The 16,739-nt window shown below is 31.8% G+C and overlaps 3 protein-coding genes and 1 pseudogene across 5 annotated transcripts in view; all 4 read right to left on the bottom strand.

The window, feature by feature from the left end:
• Positions 1-527, bottom strand: part of LOC125839323 (probable glutathione S-transferase) — an 11,069-nt gene extending 10,542 nt beyond the window's left edge. Inside the window, exon 1 of one of the 2 annotated variants that reach the window (XM_049518319.1) lies at positions 184-527. In XM_049518319.1, coding sequence (XP_049374276.1) covers positions 184-501 — 318 coding nt within the window. In that variant the 5' untranslated portion in view covers positions 502-527. The remainder of the gene's footprint in view (positions 1-183) is intronic. The other variant, XM_049518318.1, reaches the window with a different exon arrangement.
• The window catches only part of LOC125839326 (probable glutathione S-transferase), a 24,253-nt gene extending 7,514 nt beyond the window's left edge, over positions 1-16,739 (bottom strand). Inside the window, exon 1 of the mRNA XM_049518325.1 lies at positions 16,729-16,739. The gene's annotated coding sequence lies outside the window, so the exon portion shown is untranslated. The remainder of the gene's footprint in view (positions 1-16,728) is intronic.
• On the bottom strand, positions 8,502-11,474 carry LOC125839335 (probable glutathione S-transferase; annotated as a pseudogene). The gene is made up of 2 exons (XR_007443668.1): positions 11,089-11,474; positions 8,502-8,844 (listed from the first exon to the last, which is right to left on the bottom strand). The product of XR_007443668.1 is annotated as a probable glutathione S-transferase (transcript).
• LOC125839331 (uncharacterized) lies at positions 12,451-13,328 on the bottom strand. The gene has a single exon (XM_049518328.1). It carries the CDS (start codon positions 13,235-13,237, stop codon positions 12,596-12,598), a length of 642 nt encoding a protein of 213 aa, XP_049374285.1. The 5' UTR covers positions 13,238-13,328; the 3' UTR covers positions 12,451-12,595.

Raw genomic sequence — 16,739 nt, 5'->3', positions numbered from 1 at the left:
AAGAGAATAATCTATATCTATATAAAAGTAAACAACTAATCTATTCCAATTAAGGTGGGACTCTACCCCACTCTAACATGAACTCTAACAACACAGCACAACACAACAATGCTTCAATCCCAAATTAGTTTAGATAGGCTAATAAATACCAAACAGAAAAAAGGGAAAGGGCTATGAATTTGCCTTCTTATCAATGTAATCAGCCCAAAACCTAGCTTGTGCCCTCTCATAAGGATCAGAAGGGAGCAAAGGGGCTTTATCCTTCCACACTTCCTCAATATACTCAACTCCAATAATAGACTCACAAATTGGTTTCCCATTATGAATCAAAACAGGGATTTTCTTGTGGATAGGATTCATCTGCAAAAGCAGAGGACTTTTGTTCCTCAAATCCTCTTCTTTGTACTCATATTTTATCTCTTTTTCAGCAAGTGCAATCCTTAGCCTCATACCAAATATACTAGGCCAAAAATCCAACAGAATCACCTCATCATTAGCCATTTTTGTTGTATGAACAAGTAAACAAGTGAAAAAAAAAGGAAGAATTTCTCAAAAATTGGTTATGATTTGTTTGTTGTACATACTTACACGTTGTATATATAGTGGTGTAAATTAGATGCCTTAATTTTTCGATTTTTTTGTGTTCTAAGTACTGACGTGATCCATTAGTCAATAGGTCATCGCATTCGTCACATAGAGTTCAATTTATTTATCTTTTGGTGGATCATTATTAATTCTTTAATTTTTATCCGGTGCCTCTTAATTTTAAAATAATTAATGTTAAGAATAACGTTAGAAAAATATAATTAATTTTCTCTGTTGATTATTTAAATTGACAACTATTTTTAAAAATATACTTTTACTATACATGATAATAGAATAATACAAAGATTCACAAATTGCTTAAGATCACACGTTTAGATCAATTTCTTTGGGATGTACAAAGTAGTATGTGGTGGACGTTGTCTGGACTAATGGTGCAATAGCCCATATGTGTATCTGCTTTAAAGGTTTATTATTTTTGGGGAATTTTTGCATAAAAAATAATTTAATTATACCTAATAATACGTATAATAATACAAGAATTCACAAATTGCTTAAGATCAGACGTTTAAATCAATTGTCTTTGGAATGTACAAAGGTACAGTGTAGTATGGGGTGGACGGTGTCTGGACTAATGGTGCAATAGCCAATATGTGTTATCTTATTTTAATATACACTTTAATCTATTTCGAATATATTAAAAAAAATTAGTCAAGATTATTGCTAAGTCACCTTTTATTTTTCTTCTAAAAGATTATCTGAAACATAAAAAAAAATTGTAATTTCAAAATTGAACAAAAACTTCACCTGCATTTTCATATTAAATAAAAAAGTAAAATAAACAAAAATAACTATAAGGATACAACAATAAAAGGCCTAAATCAAAATTTGCTAAATATATTATGTGTTCGACGAAATCATGATTTTACTATTATCATTGATCATGTTGGTTGCAGATATAGCTTATAAATTATCAATTTTCATATTATATTTTTTAGAGAGGATTAGTACTGTTCATTAATATTTTTTCTAAGGAAGAAATATGAATTCACATGATTTTTTTTTATCAGGCCTTGAGCCATTGGTAGAAAATTACGAATAGAAACATCATTTTGTTTTATGCTTCTTATTAGTAAATATTTCATTTATAAGAATTAGTCATCTTAATATTAGAAATTAAATATAAAAGTTGTGTTGAAAGAGAAATAATTTTGTTGCCGGAATAACTTCCTTAATCATAATTGAGCCAAAGCTATTCAGACATTCTTATTTGAAACACTACAAATACTCATAAAATTGACCAAAAATAAATTAACAGTTATGAAATTAGAATTTTTATCTTTCTTAATTAAGGTATTAATAGAAAATGATAATTTATTATTTTATACTTATTGCATTTTTTGTTATGATATTAACTCATTATAATATGGGAAAATGCAATGTTTTGAATTTTAAAGGACAATAAGTTATACATCCGCCCAACTACTTGCTCTAAAATCTCAAAAGAAAATCTAAAATTGTGAAACTCAATCACAAAATGTTTTGATGGTATCAAATGATACCAAATACATATGTAATAGACTAAAATCAAATCGATATAGATAAAAAAAATATTTTTTCTATCATATAGAGTATCAAATACTATGAATTTGTGACCAATTAAAACCATTTTATTATCCCCGTGTCCTAATAGAAAATTTTTATTTGTGACGTCCGGCTATATAAATCCCAAAAAAAAAAAGAAATTATTAGTTAAATTACGTATATGATGAATAAGTAAATTTTAATTAGAATGAAACTTTTAGAATAAGACCATACAATTTAGGAGAAATTAATAATAAGATAATATTGATTCAAACATAATCCTGAATGTTTTATTAATTGAGAGAGATCAAACTTACAATTTAATTAAAATTAGAAGCTAATACTTTTCAAGCTATAGCAAAATTTGCAGTGTAATAATTTGGCATGCAACTCAATAGTTCCATCACCACGATGTATTTGCATAAAGCTATAGCCGATTTTATTCGACACCTATGAAGTTGATCCTTTTTCTCATAGTCTTGGCTATAATGCCCGTTGTTGCAAATGTCAAATAGTAATGGGTGAGAAGCTGTGGAAATTTAAGTTTAGGAGAACTATAAGTTAATTTAAACGTTTTATTTTAGTGGGGAATATCAATAGATTATAAGTTTTTTTTATAACTGATGAAATGATGATATAATTAAATAATCAAAAAGACAATAGTAATGAGCCACCACCAGTACCTGTAATACCTTCATACTTGAACTCCTTAACCCCAAAAACTGTCAAACCTAAACACTCTATTCCCATAAAGGACAAAACTTACGTACATGGTGAACCAATAGTCTTGTGGGATGAAGAAGAAGTGGATAATATGATTATACAAGAAGATTTGGAATTTGTTATCATCGGAAAATTTTCTTACGGATGGCCCGAGTTAGAGGAAATACGAAAAATTGTGCCTCTTCAGTGCGAGATCAAGGCAAATGCAAAATAGTCTTTTTAAGAGATAGATATGTTTTAATTCGACTCACCACCATGGAGGATTACATACATGTAATGTCAAAACCTACATACTTTCTTCGCGCCAAGGATGGTTTCTATCAGATGAGGCCCCTTAAGTGGGAACCATGGTTTAGTCCAGAGGCAGAAACAACCACGGCACTGGCTTGGATCTCGTTTCCTGGTTTGTCCCCTAATTTCTTTGTTCAAGAGTCCTTATTTACTATGGCTAAGGCAGTTGGAAAGCCTCTACATGTGGATATGGCTACTAAAAAAAATCCAGACCAAGTTGTGCCAAGATCAAGGTGGAAGTTGATCTTTTGAGAGATTTTCCCAAACGAATTAATGTTGGAGTTAAGAAGGCTAGTTCGGGGGAAATCATATCAAAATGGATTAACATAAAATATGATTATATGCCAAAGTATTGCAAAACTTGCAAGCTTCAAGGGCATACATAGATGGAGTGTTTTGTTCTTCATCCAGAGTTGAAAGTATTGAATGATGAAGGAGAAAACAATGGGGATAGTGAACATCAGAATAAGGGATCGAAAATTCTAGCAAGTAGTAAGGGTGTAGGGACCCAAACTCAGAAGCAGAAAGTTAGGATTAATGAAGAAACAAAGATGATGGACTTTCAAAATAGAGGGACAGGAAGACAACAAAGAAATCCTAATCTACAAGTCTGGAACGTAACAAAGGATATGCGAGTTTTTAACTCAAACAAAGGGAAAAGACCTCAGCCAGAGAAGATAGCAGAGTAGATCCCAATGGTAAATTCTTTTGCTGCACTAGATAACAAAGAGAAGGAACAAGTGGAGAAGGATCCTAAGAAAGCACATGATAGTTCTTGTTAATCTTGGGTTGAATCATCATTTGGAAAACAAAAATTCCCAGCTCCAAAGGACACAATAACATATGATGTTGAAGATGCTGAAAATTCTGGGCAGCATGTTTTGTAAGTGGAAAACGAGAATCCAACTAAGAACTGGACACTGGTTGCACACAAAAAATTAACTAGTAGTCGAAGTCTTTTCCCTACTAGTCAAAATAATTCACCATGTAGTGAAAAGGGTCCAACTGAGAATTTTCATGACAGTAAGAAGAGGCAAGATACTAGTAATGCCTCAAGAGACCTATTATGTTCGAATAGCTTTGATGATTTATTGAAGACTACTGGAAAGCAAGTAAGGTTAACAGAGAATAACCACGATTTGATCCAAGAAAAACAAGTCTCACCACCTGCTTTAAATAGCAAATTAAGTCCAGAAGCTCCTGTATTTGTGCCTAAATGTGTGCTTGCAAGGAAGAATGAGTCAAATGCCTTATTGTCAAATACAATTGATTTGGGTGAGTATTCTCTTGATGAAGATGGAGTGGATTTGGGTGAGGATTCTCTTGATGAAGATGAGGAAGATAATATGTTGGACATTTGCTTTGATAGAGTGGCTAGGGAAGGGGATATATCACCTAGGCAACAAAGAAGTGGAAGTAACAAAAGCAAAAAGAAGACATATGGAAGGCAACATAGTTGGGACGGTAAAATGACTGAGAAGTTTGTTCCAAGGCACCTACCGATGCGACAGGCAAAGCAAAACCATTTGACAGTATCAATAGGTTCAACTAGATCCAATAAATCAATAAAGAAGGTATGAATCATCAAGTGTTGTTGGACAGGTTTGAAGAAAACAAGAAAAAAAATATTTCAAGTTACTTTTGATGGACAATCAATCTTTTTTAATTCATACTTTAGTAATAGAAAGTGCTGGTAACTCAACTTTCTTCTTGATTGACATATTTTTACATTATTTAAGCATTCTCATTTGTAATATCATCATGGAGTGTATTACAAAACTCTGTGATGATTAAAAAAATATTTAGTTCTCTCTACCTCTTATTTTCTTCATGCTTGTTAGGTAGCAGAAGTTAGGTACTTCATTAGGATTAGTAAGGTAAGGCCTAGCCCTCCTTGCTTGTACTTATCCCTATTGATATTTTTTATGTTTAATAAAAGACCGCTAGACACTGTCTAGTGATAAATTTGCTCAAAAAAATATGAGATTATTACTCACTGTGTCTATTTTACTCGTTCATTATACTAAAAATAATTGCCCAATAATGCTTGTCCAATTTGAAAAACTAAAAGATAATTACTTTGTCCGAAAAATGAGGAAAAAATAGATGGTGTTCTAGGTTCTCTCTCTCTCTCTATATATATATATATATATATCAGAATTGATTGCAAAATCAATTGTATTTCATGAAATTTTATAACACATATATGTAAAAAGTAAAATATCATGCTCAAATAAATTTGTGACATACCGTATTAAAATATCTTCACTCGGAGGCACCAAAGTCGAAAGTTATTAAAGTTTATGTAGGCCCATTCTGATTTCTCAAGAAAATTGAATTGTAGTCATATTCGGCTCAAACAAATGAGAAGAAAAATATACTAAAAACAATAGCAAGTCATCATCAAAATATGTAAAAAGAAAATTAAAATGAATTGTTACATACATTTCTTGACTTCTTCTGCTTGCTCAGAGGTGTATCACGGACATTTTTATCACCATTGTTTTTGATAAAAATGATGGTCTAAAATATCACCCCAATGCTTGTGCAAATTTCATGAACTTGAAACTGGAGGAATTTATACATTCTCTAATACTCTTTAGTATTTACACAAAAACTATAAAGTTGGGGAAATTGAAAAGCCAAAGGTCTGATTATTAATTAGCATTATTTGGTAGTGCAGTACGTGGGATGAAGCAATTATTTAGGCTTTTTTAGAAACTGCTATTACGTGGGCTTTATTAGAAGTTGCTATTAGGTGGAGTTATCGTTAGCATTAATGTTAGTTATTGGCATTACAGCTAGTTATCATGTTAGGCATTGAAAATCTATTTAATTAATAAATTATGAATTAAAAATGCAAAAAAAAAAGAGAAAAAAAAATGATGGCCATAGAAAAGTGTCACTTCACCTTCTCTATATTCAGCTTTATATATAGAGAGATATATATAGATTATTTGATATTTATGCTGTCAAAGATTTTAGTTAAATATAAATTAAATAAAAAAGAGAGAGGAAAGATTAAAAATGACTGATATGGACTTCTTATGTTAGGGCTTACCTATTATCTTGGACTTTTTGGGCATTTTTCACTTTGAAATCATACTATAAAATACCCTTAGTTGTATGATTGAATTTTTTATTCATATTCATGCATGGGAAACAATATTATTTTCAAATTTATAGGTATTAAAATAGAGATAATATCTCATATGGTCACTCAACTATGAATTATTTGCTCAGAAAGTCACTCAACTTTGGTTATTAACTGAAAAGTCACCCAACTATGATTTTTTCCTCAGAAAGTCATTCAACTTTTTTTTCTTAGAAAGTCACTAAACTTTGATTTTTAACTCAAAAGTCACCTAACAATGATTGTTTTACTTACAAAATCACTCAACTATGAATGTTTTATTTACAAAGTCAATTAACCAATTTAATAAATATTAATGAAAAAATAAATTAAATTGATTTAATGACTTTGTAAGTAAAATATCATAGTTGAGTGACTTTGTAAGTAAAACACTCATAGTTAAGTGACTTTTGAGTTAAAAATCAAAGTTTAGTGACTTTCTGAGAAAAGAACTCATACTTAAGTTACTTTCTGAGGAAAAAACTCATAGTTGAGTGACTTTTGAGTTAAAAATCAAAGTTGAATGACTTTTTGAGAAAAGAACTCATAGTTGAGTGACCATCTGAGATATTATCTCTATTAAAATATAATTTTTTTAAAAAAAATGATCTTAAATTTCGAATATGAGAGTAAGTTTTAAATTAAAGGGATGTTACTAGAAAAGTTTTAAAATGTTGGTAGATTAACATTATTGTAAAACAAGTTTTTTATATTTTTATTTTTGGGGGTAAAATTAATTGAACATCTACAGTTGAGACACACATTTTAGGTGCATGCGGAAAATTGAATGCACTTCAGTCACGTGCATCTTAGGTACATTACTATTGTAAAATGAGCTGACAAGTTTTGCTGTTGTTTTGATCAATTTATGATGGAGATTTGTTCTTTATAATTTTGAAACTTATATTTCAAATCACAATCATTTGAAGTATATTTGTGCATTAAATCATGTGTTAAATTGTTAAAATTCAACAAAAATAAGTTTTTGTTTCTAGTCGAAAGAAATAATCAATTAACCAACATTTACACTTGTGACATACATGTCTTAAGTATATGAATAAAAATTGATTGTACTTAGTCATATATTGTGACTTTCCAACACCAGCCAAAATTTGTAAATTGATACACAAATTTTATTATTTCCATCATGTATGTCATAAGTTGTGTCTAAAGTTATATAAATTTATAAAAAAAATCAAGTATTTATGCTACATTTCCCTCAACAACTTGAATCGAATTATCAATTTACAATATCTTAGAATTGTAGAATGTAGACTCACAAAGTGGACTCTTATAACAAAGATGTGGGTTTTCATTAGTCATCAAGTGGTGGTATGCAAAAATTGAACTGATCATTAAATCGAACTGAAAAAAAAATATTATTAAGTTAACGGGTTTTTAATGATTTTATAAAAGAAATTAATTGGATCGATTTTTAGTATTGGGTAAACCGATAACCTTACCCAATAACCCATTAAGACGATAATAATTTACTATTATACTCTTCATAAATATTAAATATTAATAATTTAACATAACTAGACACTATATCAATACTATACACTACGGTCTACACACTTCACACGTCGCAGTACTTCTACTTCACATCAGAAATTTTATATTATGTTTTGGTTGTAACATGTAATTGTAGACTTCATACTACATCTACTCCCTATTTATTTGTCCATTTTTTACATGACACACCTATTAAGAAAATAATAAATGACATAGTAAATTTACCATTTTATCCATATTAATTGATAGAATTTCAAAATCAATTTACTTATTAAAGTGGTTCTAACTTTTTCAAAAACATTAACCCACTAAATAAATTGAGGTTATAATAGGTAATAAAAAAATATTATCTTTTTTTGATTTGTCAAAAATAATAAATAAAAAAGTACAAATAATAAGTCAAAATTGGACAAGTAAAAAGGGGATAGAGAGAGTACTGTGTTAGATGATGCTCATGAAAAAAGTAATTACTTCTCATCACAAAAGCCAACATTCAACAAAGACACAAGCTTGTCCTTTATTACAAGTAGAATAGAACTTACACCATGACCAAACAAACATTTCAAATCTTGAACAACAACACAAGAAAAGGCACAATGAAGTGCCTTTTTACAAGTAGAATAGAACTTACACTATGACCAAACAAACATTTCAAATCTTGAAACAACAACTCACGAAAAGGCACAATAGTGCCTTTTTTCAATACATTATGATATGCATATGTTTATTCAAGTCCAAGCTTTTCCCTAAGAATTTTTGCAAACTCAAGGATCTTATGTTGGTCAGGCAAAGTTTTAGCCACACTGTCCCTCTGCATGCACCTCTTGCCCCAAGCCACAAGCTTTGGGCACTCAGCCTCAATGTTGAAGTTACCATAAATCTCATAAGCATGAAACCAGCAGTAGAACCCAATCAGAGCAATATCCCCAAAACCAAAGTTATCTCCTCCATAATAAGGCTTCCTCCAACACTTTAAGGATTTCTATGAAATCTTTCTTCCCTGCCTCCTGTTCGTCTCCCGTTGCTGAATAAATCTTCTTTGCTGTATCAAACAACTGAAATTTCAACAAACACAGAAAAACAAAACGGTTAACACTTGTTGCCACAAAACATGAATTTATACCGAGACAATATTCTATATCTTCAACTAATGTGAAACTCTAAGACCCCCAGCCAGAGGCGGATCTAGGATTTAGAGTCACTGGGTGCCAAGCAGAGGCGGACTGATCACATGATTTGATAGGGGTGCACGTGCATCCGTTAACTTCAAAAAAAAATTCATGTGTATATATGTATATCTATCGTGAGAAACTGGCATAAAGTAGAATATAATCAATAGTGCACCCATAAAAAGCGTAGGGGTGCCCTTGTTTTGTTGGTACAAGCCAGAGAAATCACTCGCGAGAATACAGTTCAAATCTAGCTAGAGTCTTATTTCATTATTTTTATTTCAAGTGTAGCTTAGAAAATCATATTTGAGCCATTAGTTACCAACAAATACTACATTATTCGTTAATTGTAGTAAAAGTTTTGTTAACTACCTAAATTAAGATAGTATATATTGGTGCATCGAAATCTTCAAATTTTGGATTCGTCTCTAATGCCCAATAGACTCGATTAAATCAATTTTAGATTCAAATAGAATTATTTGTCTTGTGGCTGGATGGGAGAGCGGGATTGGGCGACGGACGGAAGGCTGAAGCTTTAATTAATGACATATTTTTGTAGTTCAATAGTTTAAAGGAAGAGCCAAGGTTTCAATGTTGAAGAGAATTTTTTTTTTCTTTATGTTTAATCAAATAAAAAAAAGTCAAAGAGTTAAATTAAATATGTTAAAAAATAATTATTGATTACAACTTAATAATAAGTTAACAAGTTAAAAAAAAAAAATCAAAAAACAAAAGGGAATGTGCCTTGTAGTTTAAAAAAGAAACGCTGCCGGCAGTTAAAACGAAAAATTAAAACAAAAAAGGGCTGCCCGCAGTTGAAAAAAATTAAAACAAAAAAAAACTGATAGCTGGGTTCGATCCCGCGAACCATGACCCATTAAGTAGATGGTCTACCACTGCGCCAAAGAATACTTTTGTTCTCTGGGTGGCACGTTTATTATTTATACAGACGTTGTATATAAATACTTATATATAAATAGAGTTTCCGTCGAAGCTTGTGGGTGGCGTGGCACCCCCACCGGCCTTAATAGATCCGCCTCTGCCCCCAGCCCCTGGGCCTATGACTTAGCATCTAGAGCATGGAAAGGGGGGATGGGGGATCTAGCTTGTGAAGTGATGATTAACTAAAACTATATAACGAGACAATGTGGGGCTCTAACACCCTCTTCACGTCAAGGCCCAAATGGAGCTTGGGACAAAAGTGTAAATAGGGATGGATCTGACTCTAATATCATATAAAGATATGATATATGAACCTAACTCAACCTCAAAAGTTAACTCATAAGGAGATGATTGCCCAAATTCATATAGTAGACCGACAGCTCATTCTCCAACCAATGTGTGACTCTAATCCACTTTTACATCCCTTCATTTCTGGGTTCAGCATGAGTTTAAATTAGAAGCACAAACAACAATGAATCTGACTCTGATATCACGTAAAGATATAAAACACATGTCTAACTCAATCAACTTCAAAAGTTAACTCACAAGGAGAGAATTATCTATGTCCATATATAAGTAAACAACTATTCTATTCCATATAAATACTAAAATGAAAAGGGGGAAAGCAGAGGCGTATCTAGAGGGGGTGCCGTGGGTTCAGTGAACCCATGCTTCCCTCTCTAGATCATATATAGTAGTGTTATATTTTTTTTAAAAATATTTAAATATAGATGTGTGAACCCATGTTCAAAGTATCATATAATAATACGATGATGATTAGGTGCACCCCTCTAACTGAGGATATAAATTTAAATCTTATATCTATCTTGTCTTTTTGAGTATAACACCACTCCAAGTGATTATCGGTGACACTTTTGACGTTTCAACTAATTTTTCTTTTGTATTTTTGCCTTTAATCTTTCAAAATTTTCAAGTGTCTTACATTGAAAATTCCTAAAAAATTAAGCACTGTAATTTTTTTATATAATTAAATCAATTGTGTATATTAAAATTTAAAACTAATAGTATTATATATTTTGAATCTATAGTTTTTAAAATTTAATGGTTCATATTTAGAACCTAAAAATCAAATGATCAAATTTATATTTAAGATACATTTCTTCGTATCATGCACCCATTTAATCGAAATCATGGATATGCCTCTGGGGGAATGGGCTATGAATTTACCTTCTTGTCAATGTAGTCACCCCAGAACCTAGCTTGTGCCCTCTCATAAGGGTCAGAAGGGAGCAAAGGGGATTTATCCTTCCAAACTTCGTCAATGTACTCAACTCCAATAAGAGACTCACAGATTGGTTTTCCATTATGAATCAAAACAGGGATTTTCTTGTGGATAGGATTCATTTGCAAAAGCAGAGGACTTTTATTCCTCAAATCTTCTTCTTTGTACTCATATTTAACCTCTTTTTCAGCAAGTGCAATCCTTACCCTCATACCTAACATGCTAGGCCAAAAATCCAACAGAATCACCTCATCATTAGCCTTTTTTTTTGTATGAATTAACAAATTAAGAAGAATTAAGAAAAAAAAATTCTCAAACTTGCCAAAGTATTGATTTGTTTGTTGTACATACATACAAGAAGTATATATAGTGGTGTAGATGCCTTAACTTTTTCGATTTTGTGGTGTTCCAAGTAGTCACGTGATCCATTGGTCTATAGCCTATAGGTCATTTTCGATTTTTTGGAGTTCCAAGTAGTTACGTGATCCATTGGTCTATAGCCTATAGGTCATTGCTTTCGTCACATGATGATATAATCATACAAGAAGTCACAAGTTACTTAAGATATCAAGTTACAATGTAGTATGTGGTGGATGTTATCTGGACTAATGGTGCAATAGCCAATATGTGTATCTTATTTTATTACTAGAAAAAAAAAATATCAAAGTCCCTTTCACAAGCTTTTAATTAAAACGGAAAAGTATTTGGGGTTCGAAATATATTCCAAAACAATATTGTCAAGCTAGACTTTTTATTTATTTTTATTTTATATTATAATTATATGATTTTCACACTGTCAAAGTTTTTTAGTCAAATATAAATTATATTTGAAAAAGAGAGAGAGGGGAAAGATTAAAGATGATTGAGAAGTATTTTGGATTTTATACATTACAGCTTATCTATTATCTTGTACTTTTGGGGCATTTTTCACTTTGGGATTTGTGAATGTTACCATAAAATACTCCAATTTGCATGATTGAATTTTTTTAACGGAAAAGGGTCAAAATTGCCCCTGAACTATATGAAATAGATCACTTATACCCTCCGTTACATTTGGGATCAAAAATACCTCCGCCGTTATCCCAAGAGACCACAAATACCCTTCAAAAGTTAACATTCTAAATTTTTAATGACGTGGCAAGCCACATGGACTGATTCCTCCACCTAAGCTACCAACTAGGATTTCCACTAACCCATCAATTCATCCTCCCAAAAATTAACCTCTATAAGTTCCATAGCTCAAGCAATGTATTCAAAGTTATGTATTCTGTTACTAATTCTACATTTTTATTTTATTTTTAAGCAACTTGGTAACGTGTGTGTTTTTATTCTTACTTGGTGTCAAGTTACATTTTAACACAATACACAAGCCATTAGAGCAATGGTAAAAACTAGAAAGTAGCAGACAGACTAATACAATTTATAGAGCAATTTAGAATATCTCTAAACAATCTAGAGATCCAATTTTCCTGCCAGGTACCAGGAATGCATTGCGAGGCAACCGAAGGAGAAGATGTTAGCAAGGGAAGATAGGCCATGAATCATCCCAAATTTCTTTTTCATTGCTGAAAGCTTTGGATTAACCTTTGCGACTTCTTGGTTCTTTGTCCATCCAACTTCTTCCCCGATGTTCGCCTCCCTCTCTATCTTATGCCTTTCCTTCATCATCTGAATTGTCATAGGAGTAAAGACAAAGAGATTGCTGAGGTTGAAAGCAAATGCAGCAAGAATGAACCCAAGTTGGTACTTCTCAGAAGCAGAGGCAGTCTTCCATGGATGCAAGTACCCAAAAGAACCCACAGACACAGCACAACATACCCCCACCATGGAAAAGTAAGCAGGAAACATTTTACTCTGCAGATTCCCAAACTGATGCCTTGGCAAATTCTTGAACATGATGATACCACCGATGAAAGTGACCCATAGAGCAGCACCAAAAGCAGTTGAAAAGCAGAGGAGATGAGCTAATTTCAGAAAAGTTGCGAGCTTTGGAGGATGTTGACCATCTGATTTTGAACCGAAAGTTTCTGGAGAAAAAAGTACTCCAATTGCCAAGAAAGCTACAGCAGATAAGAATCGTGTCATCCAACCCATGATTGTTGTTCTTTGATCGAAATTGTTTTTGCTATTTGATAAGACGAAGAAGAAAGTGGGTTTCTGGTCAGAAATGGATCTTGGCTTTGGTTTTACCTACGCCTACCACATTTCAATACCATGTGGCACGAAAAATGTTGAACATATTATTTATTTTGATAAACAACCAGTTACTAAGTGTGGAGTTTTATCCAAAGTTGTTGTAGGAAAGCTACCAGCTCATCCGCATAATCAAGAACCATTTGTCGAGCAAAACAATATTCAAAATAATTTCAGTACTCAGTTTAGTTATCTAAATTACTATCGATATAAAAAATTAACTTGATCTTGAAAGTTAAATCACTTCCTCAATTGAATTGATGGAGCCTCTGACATTGCTTCAATGATAAAGAAGATTCGATTTTTTTCTCTCAAAATTAGGTTTGATTTGGGAAGATGAATTGATTGGTCAGCAGGAATGAATTAGTGGGAATCCTAGTTGGTATCTTAGGTGGAGGAATTAGTCCCAAGTGGCTTGTCACGTCATTAAAAAATTGAAAGTTAACTTTGAGGGGTATTTGTGGTCTCTTGGGATAACGGCGGGGGTATTTTTGATCCCAAAATGTAACGGAGGGTATAAGTGATCTATTTCATATAGTTCAGGGGCAATTTTGACCCTTTTCCGTTTTTTTTAATTGATTCATGCATGAGAAACAATAGTATTTGAAAATTTATAGCTATTAAAATATATAATGTTTTTTAAAAATATAACCTTGAATTTCGAATATGAAAAGTAAGTTTTAAATTAAGAGGGTGTTATTGGAAAAACTTAAAAACGTTGGTAAATTACCATTGTTGTCAAATAGGTTTGTTATGTTTGTTTTAATTTTGATAAATTGATAATTACGATTTGTGATTGTTATTTTGATAAATTGATAATTACAATTTGTGATTGTTGTTAAATATGTTTCAAATTTAAGCTCATTTGAAGTATATTTACGCTTGAATATGTGATGGATTATTGAAATTTGAACAATAAATTTCTATCTTTTGGGGGGGAGGGGGATAAATGGGAAAATTACGCAGCTAAGCAAACTTATACTACTTAATTACTCATCATAGTTATAGTTTACTATAATTACCACTCGCGACTAACATTATACATTAATTACGTGGGTTGACTTCGAGTTTGTATAATTTGTCACGTTTGTATATGTATAATTCACCAGAATATTCAAATACATATATATTATATACAATTATCTAACCGATATACATTTACAATTCACCTCTCTCCCACTATCTGCCCTCTCTCGCTCGCCTCTCTCCTCCCTCCCCCAATCTCGCTTGCCTCTCTCCTCCCTCTCCCAATGTCGCTTGCCATATATACAAATACATATGTATAATATACAATTATCTAACCAATATACATATACAATTCACCTCTCTCCCACTCTCTGCCCTCTCTTGCTCGCCTCTCTCCTCCCTCTCACAATCTCGCTTGCCTCTCTCCTCCCTCTCCCAATGTCGCTTGCCAGATATACAAATACATATGTATAATATACAATTATCTAACCGATATACATATACAATTCACCTCTCTCCCACTCTCTGCCCTCTCTTGCTCGCCTCTCTCCTCCCTCTCACAATCTCGCTTGCCTCTCTCCTCCCTCTCCCAATCTCGCTTGCCATATATACAAATACATATAATGTGGTGGACGTTGTCAAGATTAATGGTGCAACATAAATCATGTGTTAAATTGTTGAATTTTGAAGAGAAAAAACAAATTTTTGCTTATGGCCAAAAGAAATAATCAATTAATCTACATTTACACTTATGACACACACATCTTAAGTGCATGCACATAATTGATTGCACTTCAGTCATATATCATGACTTTTTAACTCGAGACAAAATCTGTAATTTCATATGCAAATTTTATTATTTCAATCACATATATCATAAATTGTGTCCAAAGTGAATAAATTTATTCAAAATCAAGTATTTACACTTCCACCTCAATAACTTGAATCGAACTATCAATCTCGAAATTGTGAAATGTGGACTCACAAACTGATAATAAGATATATTAAATATGTCATTTATTCAATTTTCTGTTTCAAAATTGAAATCTTTATGATGGGCCGGAGACTATCCTCTTCTCTAAATGAAGTGGGCTTTTACTAGTCATCAAGTCCCTCTTCCTTTGTACTCCAAACATGTTGGCCCAAAAGTTCACTTGTGACTTTATTTGTGTTGGTCTTTAACTTATGTCTTCGTAATTTTTTTAAAAAAAAATCCATGGAACATAAGTATATATTTGTGTATTTAATATCCTCAAGTTGTCTTACATTTCGCAATTTGTAAAGAACTTTTGTTATACTAGGCATAAGTTCAGTTGTTAAGGAACATAAATCAAAAATCAACTCATTTTAAGAGCTATTTATGTAATTTTATGCCACATAATTATGGTGATACATAACATGTTATACTCATGTAACAACTAAATATTTTTGATCGAACAGCTAAGGTATAGCTTCCCTTTATTTAATTAATGCTCTCGTCCAATTATGTGAAGAAACTTTCACATCTTTTTATTTTTATTTTATAGAGGACATTAATAAATCAGAGATATTCTCTTGTTCTTTGTTCTTTTTTTATTAGCTTATGATCATAAAATAAATACAAGAGATTGCATTTCTTGACTATAGAATACGATAATTTCTTTACACTGTCAATATATATAAGTTATTCGCATAAATATCGCGTACAAAAGGTCCAATGCCCCAAACTTCACAACAACTTATTTATAAAACATCTGTAAAATTTAATTCACACAGCAATATTGTAAACAGCTTGCTAAAAATTTGGTAATGGGCTACTGCTCCATAAACTAATTCACAGGTTCTTCATGTTTGAGTGATGGGTCAGACACTTTAACCCATGTCCTGTAAAATACAAATCTTCAATAACGCATATAAGAATAAAAATGTATAGTGTCTGATTTTATTATTATTTTTAATCACTCGGTGTCCAGTATCAGCATTCAAGCGCAATTAAATTTGGATCACGCATTGCAGACCCATTTTTGGGTGTGATATTCCCAACATAGTTCTTCCCATTCTTAGGGTTTCAAACCTATCACCCCGAGCAGTGGTTAAGCCACATATAGCTCAAGTCGTCCAGTCGGACACCCTTCATCGAAAAATTATATTATGTATATAAAAAATATATGAATTAATATATATATTAAATCTTGAAAATTCTTAACTAAATTTTTTAGGGTAAATCACATAAATATGCTATATTAAAGAAATATTTACCATCTATGTCAATATAATTTTTCTAACTAAATATAACAATTTTTTGGAATTAAGAAAATTGTACATTCGCTTGCCTCTTTCTCTGCCCTTTATTCCTCTTCCTCCGCTCCTTTTTTTTTATTCTTCTTCTTCTTCATCTCTTTCTCTATCATTATTCTCTTCCTCCTCTTCTTTCTTTGTTTTTTTTAGAAAAAAAATC

Source organism: Solanum verrucosum, unplaced genomic scaffold, assembly GCF_900185275.1.
Source record: "Solanum verrucosum unplaced genomic scaffold, falcon-dt-bn FXZP01000170.1, whole genome shotgun sequence".
Classification (NCBI taxonomy): Eukaryota; Viridiplantae; Streptophyta; class Magnoliopsida; order Solanales; family Solanaceae; genus Solanum; species Solanum verrucosum.
This window is presented reverse-complemented; position numbering and strand designations above follow the sequence as displayed.

Bases quoted from the DNA above. Each gene is read 5' to 3' on its own strand.
- LOC125839331 (XM_049518328.1), bottom strand. From the start codon at position 13,237: ATGGGTTGGATGACACGATTCTTATCTGCTGTAGCTTTCTTGGCAATT.